This window comes from Pan troglodytes, chromosome 4 (genome assembly GCF_028858775.2).
Source record: "Pan troglodytes isolate AG18354 chromosome 4, NHGRI_mPanTro3-v2.0_pri, whole genome shotgun sequence".
Lineage (NCBI taxonomy): Eukaryota > Metazoa > Chordata > Mammalia > Primates > Hominidae > Pan > Pan troglodytes.
Window position 1 is genome coordinate 20,327,479 of NC_072402.2, and position 14,460 is coordinate 20,341,938.

The window sequence follows — 14,460 nt, forward strand, 5'->3', positions numbered from 1 at the left end:
ATAGTTTATCTAATCCCACATAACATTTTAACAGTTTTTTTCTCCCCTTATCTTTTAGCAGATGAATGTGTGCAATCTCAAGGGAAAAGAATAAGAACCTTCAGCTTTTTAGAGAAGCCACCACTACTATTACGTGATTAACCCAGAGCAGATAACAAAACACCAGGAGGTTAGGACATTGCCTTAAGGGCTGTGACTGAGAAGGAAAAGGGAGGTCACAGAAATAAACAGGTGGCTACAAAGCATGCTTAAAAATGAAGAATTTTATTTTTGACCAAGATTTAAGATATTATCCAAAATATCTTAAATACAGTAGGATGACACATCTGAATAAGCTTTCCGCTTCCAGGAATGAAAGAACTGAGGAATGAGGAATTGGTAGCACATGTGGGGGTTTGGGAAGTAGATTTCAACAGAGCAGTTCTAGCTAATGTACAGACCTGGCCCAGATTCATAGTCTAGGGACTCTGTAACAGGAATGGAACATGTCTCACTGTAAAAACTAGGTTTTAGAAGGATATGTGTTGACGTAAGAAAATGGGTTCAAACTGAAATAAGCAACAGAATTTTTAAAAAGGCATTAAAAAACCATAAACCAAATGCAATAGAACTTAAGAGCTACAAGAAGAACGTGGAGAAAATACCCATAAACTCACAAGAAAGTACCTGGAAACTCTCAGAAATACAACTTGTGCCTCAGATAGCCAAATATTAACATATAGATTATAAATAAGAAGATGCATTAAAATTTTTAATACAAGAATAAATACAACTTCATAGGAATCACCAAAGTTTGAACAGATAGGGTTTAAACAGGATTAGAGATAAGGAATCTCCACCTCAACTCTTGTATTTTAAGAGTCCTCCTTGATGGAAACCTGAAGGTAAATCATGGTAGAGAACTGAGAGAGGTTAGGGGAAAATGGACAGAGAAGTGAGAGAATACCCACACTTCTCATCTATCTAAGAAAGTATGAATGATGTTTCCTGACACACAGTACAAAACTGGCAGAGTGTTCAGAAATTTTGATTATTTGGAGAGCTACTGGGAGTCTAATTCTGCTAGAAGACAATTTCACTCCTAAAAGTCAGAGAAATGGCAAGGCAAAAGTTAACCAAATTCTGACCAACAGGGTGAACTGACTGGTGAAGTGAAATCTCAAACTAGGAATTTCAAAGAAAACTTGGGAAGAAAACTTCTGTTATCTGGAATTCACAATTGCAAAATTAGGAACCACCAGGAAAAGAATACAGGAAAACTGGTAAATTTAGGCTTAATCTTAGAAAATAAAAAGTCTTCAGAAACAAAATTCAAAATGAGCTTGTATCTTAGATTGTTTGAAATTCAAGGGGAAAAGATAAGGATAATCACAGAGTCAGAAACCAGAGAATCAGGGAAAACAAGTCAAGAATTTCTGACAGTGCAATCAAAAATGATTCTGATGAGGAACCAAGGGTAGGGGGGCAGTGAGGGGAGGCACCTAAAGAAATCGATGTGACCACACGGGAAGTTCTCTTTCTTATACATAAACGATTTAAGAAGATACTAAAAGATAAGGAAAAAGAAACTTGTGTCCAATTTTTTAAAAAGTATGAACAACTTGTTAGAATAGTATGAAAATGATACATCAAAAATGAACTGAGATTGTGAAACTACTAGAAAGAATTTTTAAAATTGTAAACTAAATTTGGAGGGGAGCTATTTATCATGAGATGAATGTAAACATATTACAAAAAGAGATCAGTGTTACTCAATTTTTTTTTTTTTTTGAGGTGGAGTCTCACTCTGTCACCCAGGCTGGAGTGCAGTGGCACGATCTCGGCTCACTGCAAGCTCCGCCTCCAGGGTTCACGCCATTCTCCTGCCTCAGCCTCCCAAGTAGCTGGGACTACAGGCGCCCGCCACTACACCCAGCTAATTTTTTTTTTGTATTTTTAGTAGAGACTGGGCTTCACTGTGTTAGCCAGGATGGTCTCGATCTCCTGACCTTGTGATCCGCCAGCCTCGGCCTCCCAAAGTGCTGCGATTCCAGGCGTAAAGCCACCACGCCTGGCCCTACTCAATTTTTAAATTTGTTTTTAGCCCTAATTAAATACATGTGATCGTAAGACTTGATTATCAGAGAAATGAAGTCCAAAATAGTTAAGGAGATAGTAGGAGAAGACCTAGATGCTTCAAATAAATTCCCTTCTATAAACAGAAGTGTTGATGAATGAATTCATTTCAGCTTGGAGGCAAGCATTCAGCTGTCACAGATCTGGAATTTGCCCCATCATGTGGCTCCATTTTAGCAATGTGGATGGAGATAAAAGTTGTCATGCTTTTGTAACCCTGGATGTCAAAGTTGATAGGTATAGATATGTTGGATGCCAGATAATATTTCAAGAAGTACTGACACTCTGTAGTGATTGAACAAATATATTCCTGTGAAAAAAACCTAGAGGGCTCCGCTTACCACAAGTTGAGTACACAAGAGTGTGCCATAACTACCACAAGTGCTGAAACTGTCTCGGGCAGTGGATGGAATGGCAGAATGGCCAACGGTAGGATGGCCCATCTGAATAAGCTTTCTGCTTCCAGGAATGAAAGAAAGTGGGAATAAGGATTTGGCAGGTTTTTGACTGTGAGCACATCTGGGGGTTTGGGAAGTAGATTTCAACACAGTAGTCCTAGTTTATTTACAGACCTGGCTCCGATTCATAATTTAGGGCCTCTGTAACTGCAGTTACTTAAAATTAACTTAATTATGTAACTCCCCCACCCCCGTTCTCTAAAATCAGTAATGATATAATTATTGAAAACAAAAGACTCCGAGCTTACAAGAGGCCCAGAAGAAGCATGTACCTATACGGCAGTGATTGCTAATACGGTGAGACATGAAAACAAAAGGCATTCTGCAAGGATAAATGAGGCACACCAATATCTCCTACATACAACTGAAACTTCAAAACATGTTCATTATATGGATGAAAAAATGAAGAAGTAAATTAGTTTAGCTTAACCATCGCTGTCAGTATATATGGGCCAATTCTGTCATTTCCCTTTTAGGAACCTGAAGATGTGATTGTTTGGGGCAATTCAACATAAATTCTATTTCCTACAATGCCTATGTGACATAGTATAGCACCACATTCCAATGACTCTGCTAAGGGCCATTATTTAGTTAAAAAAATTCCGTATCTGGACATTTTGCCTCCTTATAAAGGGACTGCACACAAACCCTAATGCTTCAAAATTATCTAGTCAGATAAACTGTTGTGAAGGCACTTTAGCCTCATTAGCCAAACTTCCAAACTAAGACTAGTATTTAACGTATGTTAAAAAATGATAAATTTTAAAATAGTATAATTTGAAAAATATTTTATAAAAAACTAGGCTATCAGATACACAGAGTCAATTACCTTGGCCTTTTTAAGCAGGTCAACTATATCAAGGTTCATGGATGCCAGTTCCCTGCTTGGCATGCTCTGCAGCTGGGTAATGATGAACAGCTCACAGATGTGCTGCAGTCTGGACACTTGGTACATCTCGGCACAGATCAGGAGACACATGGCCTGGAATATGCCAGCTGATGAGAAAAGGGACATGAGAGAAAGTGGATGATAAAACCATTTCTTTAATGACCTAAACACCCCCCACCAACAAAAAACAACAATTAAATAAACATGCTGACCGTATCATCCACCATAGAATAGAATGCTTAGGAAAAGCCTTGAGGGAGTCAGCATTCTGCACTTTTACTCCATTTTATCTTTTTTTTCTTTCCTTTCTTCTTCTTCTTTTTTTTTTTTTTTTTTTTTTTGTAGAGACAGGTCTCACTATGTTGTCCAGGCTGGTGTTGAACTCCTGAGCTCAAATGATCCTCCTACCTTGGCCTCCCAAAGTGCTGGGATAACAGATGTGAGCTATCACACCCGGCCTATTATTCCATTTTAAAAAGAAGGCCAGGCGCAGTGGCTCACACCTGTAATCCCAGCACTTTGGGAGGCCGAGGTGGGTGGATCACAAGGTCAAGAGATCAAGACCATCCTGGCCGACATGGTGAAACCTCGTCTCTACTAAAAATACAAAAAAATTAGCCAGGTGTGGTGGCGGGCACCTGTAGTCCCAGCTACTAGGGAGGCTGAGGCAGGAGAATCACTAGAACCTGGGAGGCGAAGGTTGCAGTGAGCAGAGATCGTGCCACTGCACTGCAGCCTGGGCAATAGAGCGATACTCCATCTCAAAAAAATAAAAATAAAAATAAAATAAAATAAAAATAAATAAATAAAATAAAAAAGTAAAAATAAAAAGAATCCATTTAAGCCTTCACACTCAGAAGTGAATCTATTTTTTTTTTAATTCTTCAGAAAAGGTGATTCTATAATTGCCCTTAAAAATTAATTCCAGGACTATCCGGTAAATCTTTCCGTTAGCTAAACTAGATCCTTGCCATTTTTTTTTCTTGACTTTAGTCTTCAGGTTGGTTGGTTGGTTGTTTTGTTTTTATTGTGATAAAATAAACATAACATGAAATTTACCATTTTAACCTTTTTTTTTTTTTTTTTGAGATGGAATCTCACTCTGTCATCCAGGCTGGAATGCAGTGATGCGATCTTGGCTCACTGCAAGCTTCTCCTCCTGGGTTCATGCCATTCTCCTGCCTCAGCCTCCCGAGTAGCTGGGACCACAGGCGCCCACCACCACGCCCGGCTAATTTTTTTTGTATTTTTTATAAAGACGGGGTTTCACCGTGTTAGCCAGGATGGTCTCGATCTCCTGACCTTGTGATCCACCTGCCTCGGCCTCCCAAAGTGCTGGGATTACAGGCATGAGCCACCACGTCCGGCCCATTTTAACCATTTTTAAGTATATGATTCATTGGCATGAAGTACATTCACACTGCTGTGCAGTCATCACCACCACCATCTCCAGAACATGTTTCTTTTTCCCAAACTGAAACTCTGTACCCAATAAACACTAACTCCCTGTTTCCCCCTTTCCCCAGCCCCTGGCAACCACCCAATTTGGCTGGGGGTTTTTTCAATACTTCCCTAGAAATCTCGTTTTTCATGTAATTCTTGTTCTTATCCCTCCTTACATTCTTACATTCTTTTGTAGCTATGGAACCAAGAACACTGTGTATGGTGAATACTTAACATAATAACATTACCTGTCTTCTGTGATCTTCCCAATGCACAGATTCCAGTATCTGGCTTAACTTTTTGATTATTCATTTTGACTCATTTTTCCCTAACACACTTTTGCCAATTTTTAAAAATCCTATCATTATTACTGCTTTCCTCTGTAATATTTTCTAATTAGCAAGGTAAAACTTAATATTAGCAGCTTCAATTACTTGAGTGAGAGGATGACTGAAAATCAAATTTTCCTATTACTCCAAATCTGGTCAATTTGTAAATTTAATATACAGATTTGCCAACAATGAAATAATAAACAATAAGCTTTATTTCCAAAAAGAACAAATGCTTTCATTTTTATTAGGCAAAAATACTAAGTCAGTCTTTTTTTGAGACGGAGTCTCACTCTCTCACCCAAGCTGGAGTGTGGTGGCGCCATCTTGGCTCACTGCAACCTCTGCCTCACAGGTTCAAGCGATTCTCCTGCCTCTGCCTCCCGCGTAGCTGGGATTACAGGCACACGTCACCATGCCCAGCTAATTTTTGTATTTTTAGTAGAGACGGGGTTTCACCATGTTGGTCAGGCTGTTTTTGAACTCCTGACTTCAGGTGATCTGCTTGCCTCAGCCTTCCAAAGTGCTCGGATTACAGGCATGAGCTACGGCACCTGGCCATAAGTCAGTCTTTAACACTGACAGAAACAACTGCAACTGGCTCCAAAATACTCTACAGCAAGCTGCAAGCCCAGAATTAATTTAATCAAAACAAATAAATTTGCATCTTTTTGAACTTCTAAAATCTTTCACTAGAGGGCTCACGACTTGTTTAAAACTTATTTCAATACCCAATGTAAGAAACCTTTCCATTTTAAAAATTAAAGCAGTGAATCTGAAGAGAGGTCTGGCTTGAAATGTGTGTTTGCTTTTTATGTTTATTAGGGTGCCTGACCAGGTTCTCTAATCAAGGTCTCAGGCTCCTGAACTGAGCTCCACGGGGCTGAATCTAGTCGTGCTTGTGGTGGGAGCCATCTGGTGGCCAAAGGCTGAAGACTACTCACAGAGGGCTTCCCTGCCAGCATCCCAAGCAAGCCTCCAGGCCTGTAGAAAAAATTTTGCTATTTCTTCAAGTGCCTCCAGCTAGAAGAACCCTGCTGGATCTGTTCCAACCTAGAGCTGCCACAGATGTTTGGTTCCTGGTCAAAGATAGTCCTTGGTCAGTGAATTTGGAAATGAATCCTATAGTCCACTGGGTATTCTAAACATCTCAAGAAAAGTTTTCGGAGAAGTCAGTTTGAGGAGTTTCTGACTTTAGCAGAAGTCAGAAGGAGGCCTTTACAAATCCCACATCCTCTGGGCAGAAGGAAGACCAAAAAAGTCTCAGAATATTGAAAGTCCTTAAAAGTGCCCCAATCAGAAGTCACAGACATCAAAGCAGTTGCACAACCCTCCTCTTCTTGTGGAAGAGACAGCGCTCCAAGTAACAATCTGCCCCGATCTCTAGAATTACAGAAGCCATGGGTACCACAAGATGCCTCCATTTCCAGTTGCCTACAGTGATCCCCATGCTCTAGGTGCTGGCTGGGACATGTGAACTTGTGCCGGCGTCGGAGACCCATAAAAGGCACCCAATCACTGCACTTCCACTTGAACTGAATGAAAATTCATTGTTGTTCCAGCACCACCTCTAACTGCTTAGTACATTCCGCGATGTCAACTAATAAATCTTAAGTGAAAATAGATTCCACAGAGTGCAATTTAACAAAATGGGTGGCAAGGAAAGAAAGAATTCTGAGATACTATCAACATTTGTATTGCTAACCTGGGCAGCAGGAGTCTGTGTACAGGTATTCTAAAAATGACAAGAAAGTCTCTTTGGAAACACCATAAACAGGAATCAGGACACTCTTTGCTTCCATGTAATTACCATTAAACATGGCTGCCATCACTTCACAACGGGCCACCAGGATGGCCCTGTGGGCTGGCACTGTCGTACCTAAAAGGTTCAAAAGGGAAACAAGAAATAAGTGAGATAAACCTGCAGGGTTATTCCAGCAATTTTCCTTCTAATTAGACTACTACATTAGGGACAGCTAGGCTGATACGCAGAATCTGAATTTGGGAGTGATAACTACCATTAATCCAGAAACTTCTTAATTTTAAAGGGAGCAATAAAGAAAGTTCAGATGTTGACCCTGAAACCAACAATTTGCAAGTCAAGACAACTATTTGTTACTTAGTTTGTATTTCCAGAAATAGAAACACTGAAATGAAATATTTGGCTTCATATTTTTATAATGAAACATCGATCCTTTCCAATTGGCTTGAAATATTAATAATACTACCCGTGCCCATGTGCCTCCCAAGAAAACAACCCCACTACCCTTCTGGGCCTGACTCACAGAACCATCTTGGCCATGCTTCCCCTTATCTGAAACAGGAAACTGTAAGAAGTAAACCATAAGCTGTCCGTACACCACAGTAGGAATAGCAAGAGGATCTCTCGTGGAGCCAAGGAGAGCATTTCAGACTTGATGAAAATCTGGAAGAGGATGACCTTAATCCCTGCAGTCTCCCCAGCACACTACTTCCCCAGGCAACCATTCTGTCTCACCTGAACAATGCCTGCTGCTGGGAGAGCCAGTGCTACGTTGAATTTTGAGGGCTCTCTCAGCCCATACTGCTCACTGAACTCACTGAACTGAATTGACTCTCTAGGAAAAGCTTGCTAGGCTCTCTAGCTACTGCTGCACCACACAAAGGCAGCGCTGGATAGGGCCGTGAGTGGCCAGGGCTCTCTACTTCCACCACCTTAGAAAACCACGAATACACACTGCCAGCCTTCAGTTCAGCCTGGATCACTTCAACAGATTATTACCGAGAATCAGCATGTGCCAATCATTGCATTTGGAATTGAAGACACAAAGAGGAGGAAGACAAAGCTACCTCTGCTTTGGAGCAGTTTTTACTTTCGTAGAAGACACCACAGCCAGTGTGAGTGACAAAGCTGTCGCATTCCAGGAAGTAACTCTCCAACCAAACCAAGCCACTCAGCCCTGCCCAAGAGTTTACCCACATATCTCTAAAATCTCATACTCATCAGGGATATATAGTCTTCTCTAAAGCATTTACAATTATTGGGTTCTTCATCCCTTTTAAATCCAAGCACAACATCTCCTGTCTCAGGAAAGAAGAAAAGAGTTACATCTAAGCCCAGTGGCTTTTTTCCAAAGCCAATAATCACTCAGGATCTATAGGCAACACCTGGCACTGCCAGCTCTGAGTCTACTGCTCGGCACTGCCATTTGCACAGCCACACCTACCTGAGGAGCAGGGAAGTAACTTGGAAAGCCCTCCCACCCAGTCAACACTCACCTCCTGGCAGGCACACTCCCCTCCTCGCCTCACTGTGACAGTGTCCCTCCACCGGGAAGGACCAGTTTCCATAATTAAAGCAAGCTGGCTATATTTGTATACAGCAGTTAATAAAGAATACAAACAGGTCATGCCATTTGACTTGTAATTGTAAGGTTTTAAAATGTTAAAGATAAATAGGGCACTATTTTTTAAAAAATTAGAAGCATGACTTAAATAAACTGGATGATCTATCACTTGGGTTAAGCACAGGGATTTAAGATCTACCAAAAAATACCAAGTAGATAGTTGATGGGGGTAGAATTTGATAAGTAACCTTGAAATTTTAACAGAAATTGTTGATAATGTGGTTATAACAGAGTTGAAAAACCCAGCAACAAAACACTCAGTACAGTTAGCTCTCCGAATCCATGGGTTCCACATCCACAGATCGAACCAACAGAGAGTGGAAAATATTCAGAAAAAAAAAAAAACCCTGCAACTGTATTGAACATATACAAAGTTTTTAAAAAATTGTCATTATTCCCTAAACAATACAGTATAACAACTATTTATATAACATTTACATTGTAGTAGGTATTGTAAGTAATCTAGAGATGATTTTCAGTATGCAGAAGGATACGCATAGGTTACATGCAAATACTAAGCCATTTAATATCACAAACTTGAGCGTAGCGGATCTGGGTATCTGCAGGAGGTCCTTGGAACCAATCTCCTATGGACATTAAGGAACAACTGTACTTTTTTTTTTTTTGAGATAGAGTCTTGCTTTGTCGTCCAGGCTGGAGTACAGTAGCACAGTCTCACTCACCACAACCTCCGCCTCCCAGGTTCAAATGATTCTCGTGCCTCAGCCTCCCGAGTAGCTGAGATTACAGGCATGCACTACCATGCCTGGCTAACTTTTTTGGTATTTTTACTAGGGACAGGGTTTTGCTGTGTTGGCCAGGCTGGTCTTGAACTCCTGGCTTCACATGATGCTCCCACCTCAGCCTCTCAAAGTGCCAGCATTACAGGCGTGAGCCACTGCACCCAGCCAACTGTACCTTAAAGCATTTTTAAGCCTATTTCAAGGTTGGAATTTAGTTTGGAAAACCATTACACTTCCTGTTAAGAAAACATCAACTTCAGTTTTTCACCTCTTTAAACTACTGTTTTGATGTTATAAATTGTTCTGTTGTGAAACTGTAATACAATACCTTAGTATGGTTAGATCTTTCAACACTCTATATAAAAATATGCTGAAGGAACATAATGCAGTTTATGGTTTACGTACTAACTGGCAATAGGATACAGGTAAAGAAATTACTCAAGGAAATGGAAGATAGCATTTTCTAGTTAAAAGATAATCATGTTCCTTGAAACTGTCAAGGCCAAACTATCTTTTCTTTGTAGTATTCATTTGATGTTACAATTTTAAGAATTTTTTTCTAAGGAAAAGAACTACAAGAGTGAAACAAAAATGAAAAGCCCAAGTTTTCCAGTCACTTTACATAGATTATCAAGAATCTTTGTTTTGACTGTTTACTAAAAGAAAATACATTTGTCACACTTTCTTCATACTATTTTCCAGGTTTCAAAAGTGAAATTTTTAGAACTGTTTTTGGTTTCATTCTTAAAAAAGGATACCTACCTAGCTCAAGAGAGATCCAAAATATGTACTAGCTAAGTAAACCAGAAGGGAATGTAATTTTCTAAAGAACTCTTCATGTGACAGACTCATATCAAAAGGACATCCGTACCTCTCTCAATATTTACCAAGACTGACTTTGGAACTGCTATAGTAACTTTTTTTTTACACGCCAAAACAACAAATTGGGAGTGGTAGAGAAAATATATATATTTGATGATCACCTATTACAGGGGATGGTATCCCATTTTCTATCCTAGGCTAATTCCAGCCAGTTTTTGGGGAAGGCCTGGGACACTTTAAAGGAAAGATTGACTGCAAACACGGCTTCAGCAGGAAAAAGTACAGCGATCCACCAGTACTAGCTGCCACTGCAGGTGAAGAGGAGTGGAGTCTGCAGGTGAAGCCTCTGCTAGTCCTTTGTATGCACTATCTCAACCCCCGTGACCACATCACAAAGTAGAAATTAGTATCCCTATTTTATAGGCAAAAAACCAAAAGAACCAGAAATGTAAAGTAACATAGCCAAACCTACATAGTAAGTATGCATCCAAGCAAAGATCTTAACCAGGCCTTTCTGACCCATGGCACTACCACCTCATCAAGGTGCCTCAGTATATCAGTTCCGGTCTAAATTGTTCCATAGATTCCATTCTCATTTAGTTTTCCTTAAACCGCTCATGAGGTTAATATTCACGCTCAAAACTGGAGTAAAGAAGCCAAAGACTTATTACGTGTCACTTCAAATTTATTATTATTGCGTGAAATAATTACAAAATATAATTATAAAATAAATTACATTTTTTAAATTTATTTTCTTATTTTTTATTTTTATTTTTCTTTGAGACAGAGTCTCACTGTGTCTTCCGGCTAGAGTAAAGTGGTATGATCTTAGCTCACAGCTTCCTCTGCTTCCTGGGTTCAAGCGATTCTTGTGCCTCAGCCTTCCGAGTAGCTGGGATTATAGGCGTGTGCCACCTTGCCTGGCTGATTTTTGTATTTTTAATAGGGATGGGGTTTCACCATGTTGGCCAGGCTGGTCTGGAACTCCCGACCTCAGATGATCCACCCAACTTGGCCTCCAAAAGTGCTGGGATTACAGCCATGAGTCACCATGCCCAGCCAAAACATTACATTTAAATGGATAATCATCTAATTTTTAAATTATTATTCCAATTACTTCCCATAAATTTGTATAGATAATATCAAAGTTACATTCCAATGTGAATTATTTCACAACTATGAATCTTTTGAAGTGTGTATTTTGCATCATAAATATTTTAAGTGTATAGAAAAAAATTGTAAATTTATCTTAAGACTTCACTGTAACTTAAAAAAAGTTTATAATTAAGATTTGAGACTGATTACTGATCCTTACTTTGAGGGTCTGTCTTAAGTTTGACATAAATTTAAAATATAAAAATATTTTCCTTCCCAATTTTTTTTTTGGTTTGGTGTAAAACATTTAAATTACACATCAATGACAAGGTGAGAAGTACTTTCACACTTCCAATTGCTATTCCCATTTACAGCCCCCAAAATTAGACATTCATTTTTCAGAGTGACATTAAAATTTAGCTGTCTGTTAATAATTTAGCTACAATTCAAAACCATAGAGCCCAAAGGCTGTCACACTGAGAGGCATTAACATGATCTAAAAAGCAAACCTTCATGCCTGGCAGAGGTTGAGTAGCCCTTATCTGAAATGCTTGGGACCAGAAATGTTTCAACATTTCCATTTTTTTTAGATTTTGGAATATTTGAGAGAAAGAGAGAGATATGTATATACATATATTATTAAGAACGTTTAATAGTATATATATGTGTGTATATATATATATATATACACACACACACACACACACACACACATTCTTAATAGTTTAGGATCTCTAATCTCCTTAATAGTTTAGCAACTCTAATCCAAAAATCCAAAATCCAAAATGCTCCAACAAGCATTTTCTTTGAGCACCACATCAGCACTCAAAAAATCGTGGATTTTAGGGCATTTTGGATTTTGGGTTTTTAGATTAAGGGTACTTAACCTTTATAAGTTTTCAGATAATGACAAGAATGTAAAATAGGATACATGAGAGAATGCAATTTGACTTTAAATAGAGCAACAGTTATGATTGTGCCATTGTGAAATCAATCTAATTTTTCTAGGTGCACTAACCAGGTGTTTTAAGCACTCTCACGCTCGCCTTTGAGTTAAAGTGCAAATCTCTGCTCCACCATCATGTGGCAAGTAGGGCTGTGAATACCAATACCAAAATACAACACTGTTTCAAGACTTGAGATTTACATATATAATCTCTAGCAGAGTTGCTGCCAGAGTCAATGCTATCATATATATATATGTAATACAAATGTCTCAATACTAAAAGATTCAATGGATCAGAAGAGATTTGGATTTTGATTTGCACAGTCTGAACTTCTTGATTCTAGAATAGAACATTAAAAACACACAGTTGTATCAAATTTGCAAGAAAAATTAAGATATAAGCATACCTAAGGCTGACAAGGATTTGTTTGTATGAAAACAAGCACTTTCATACACTGCCAATGGGAATGTAAATTAGTACAATGTTTCTGGACATATACAATTTCATAGCATTTATGATGTCTTACAGATGTTCCTATTCTTTGACAAGGAATCTATTCCAAGGACATAATGCTAATTTCAGAGTGAGTTATTTACATTAAATCTTCAATGCAGCTGTTATTTCTAATAATGAAAATAAAGAAGATACCTAAATTTACACCTATAGTAAAAAAATAGGATATAGCCACATAATGACATTAAAAATGTTAACAAGGGGTTTTTAATCCAGTGTAAAGTGCTTAAGACATAAGTTTAAAAATAAAAGACACACAATTGAGTAGACAGTATCTATTTTCCCAGCCCCTTTTTCTAAGCAGAGGAAAACTGACTTGAGGGAAATTATGCCAAAATCAAACTGTGATTGTTATTAGGGCATAGGATTATGGGTGATTTTTATTTTTTATTTTTTGCATCTTTATATATTATCTAACTGTCCTACAATGAGCACTTATAACATTTTTCTAATCACCATGTCCATTTCATTTTCTAAAGAAAATGTTCATAATATGGAATATATCTTTCCTGACCTTTTTAATTCACTTATGAACAAAACAGACATTTTCTATAAGTGTGATCATTCTGTGCAGACTTGGTTAAAACAATTGTATATGACTTTCATAATCAGAAAAAAATAAAGTTTCTTCATGAAATTCAACTATTTGCTATTCAAGGAGATGAAGTAGATTGGTGATTTGCTGAGTCATCTGCTTATTTCCTCACTCAGAATGCCTCTGGGTTTTCTACTTCTCCCTATACATTTTGGAAGAATTCCAAAGGTACATCAGAGAAATGGCCCTGGTAAGCTGAGCCTGCTTCCAGAGTGACCACAGTGAGGCAAATTCAAACACGCTCCATTTCATTCAATGGGCTGGTGGTCACATATTTTAACCATGAAAGGAACAAGAATTCACTCAACTTCTAACTCAAAATTTCTTCTTAGTTTTCTCACTGCTACTCTGCAAGTAGTGCAAGAAGACTCAAAGGATGGCTATTAGTTACATAACTCTTAACACTAAAAAGAACCTCTTGTTATCTGTGTGGTTCGTCACCCTCTTCACTTCACAAATGAGACTTGAAGACAAGAAATGTCAGGTGACTTGCCCACAGACACACTGGTCAGGACGCAAAGCCAAGGCTGGAACTGGGGCCCATCCTGAGGAAATGACACTGCTGCTGCTGTCTACAGCTCCCCTCCCCAACTCTCAGGAGCTGGTGTACCTCGCCTACAGCTGGCCTTAGAGAAGCTGCTGCCAGATCCTGCCTCCACCATTCCTGCTGTTCCTTGCTTCTGACTCCTAAGAAGACTTGGTTTTAGAGCTAGGGAAGCAATGAAGAGCACCACAGCAGCTGCTGCACATCGTCAGCACAGACATCCAGCCAGCCCTTCCTGACCCCAGCCCTGCATAAAGGGTGAAAGGGGAGCAGGTGCCTGCAGTAGGTAGAATCATGGAAGAAAAGCACGCAAGGATTTAGGAGGAGCAAGGATTCACCACATCACTGCTTATCTCTCTTTTTTAATATGACATATATTTTCATGTGCTACATATTCCCTTTGAAAATCTTTTCAGTGAGTTATGCTAACATAATGTTTGATGCCAATGCCTCCTATGCAAATTATAAGCAAATTTGGTAGCTATTTTATAACACAGCAAAAGAGAAAAGGTGGGGATGGGAGACAACCCCTAATTCAATAATGTATGATGGGGCCAGGCATTCATATTCAATTTACTTGA

The 14,460-nt window shown here is 38.9% G+C and overlaps 1 protein-coding gene across 1 annotated transcript in view; it reads right to left on the bottom strand.

Annotated features, from left to right (window-relative positions):
• RHOBTB3 (Rho related BTB domain containing 3) overlaps positions 1–14,460 on the bottom strand; it is a 65,610-nt gene that overhangs the window by 8,990 nt on the left and 42,160 nt on the right. Inside the window, exons 9-10 of the mRNA XM_016952988.4 lie at positions 6,940–7,113; positions 3,403–3,569 (exon numbers count right to left, since the gene is read on the bottom strand). Coding sequence (XP_016808477.1) covers positions 3,403–3,569; positions 6,940–7,113 — 341 coding nt within the window. The remainder of the gene's footprint in view (positions 1–3,402; positions 3,570–6,939; positions 7,114–14,460) is intronic.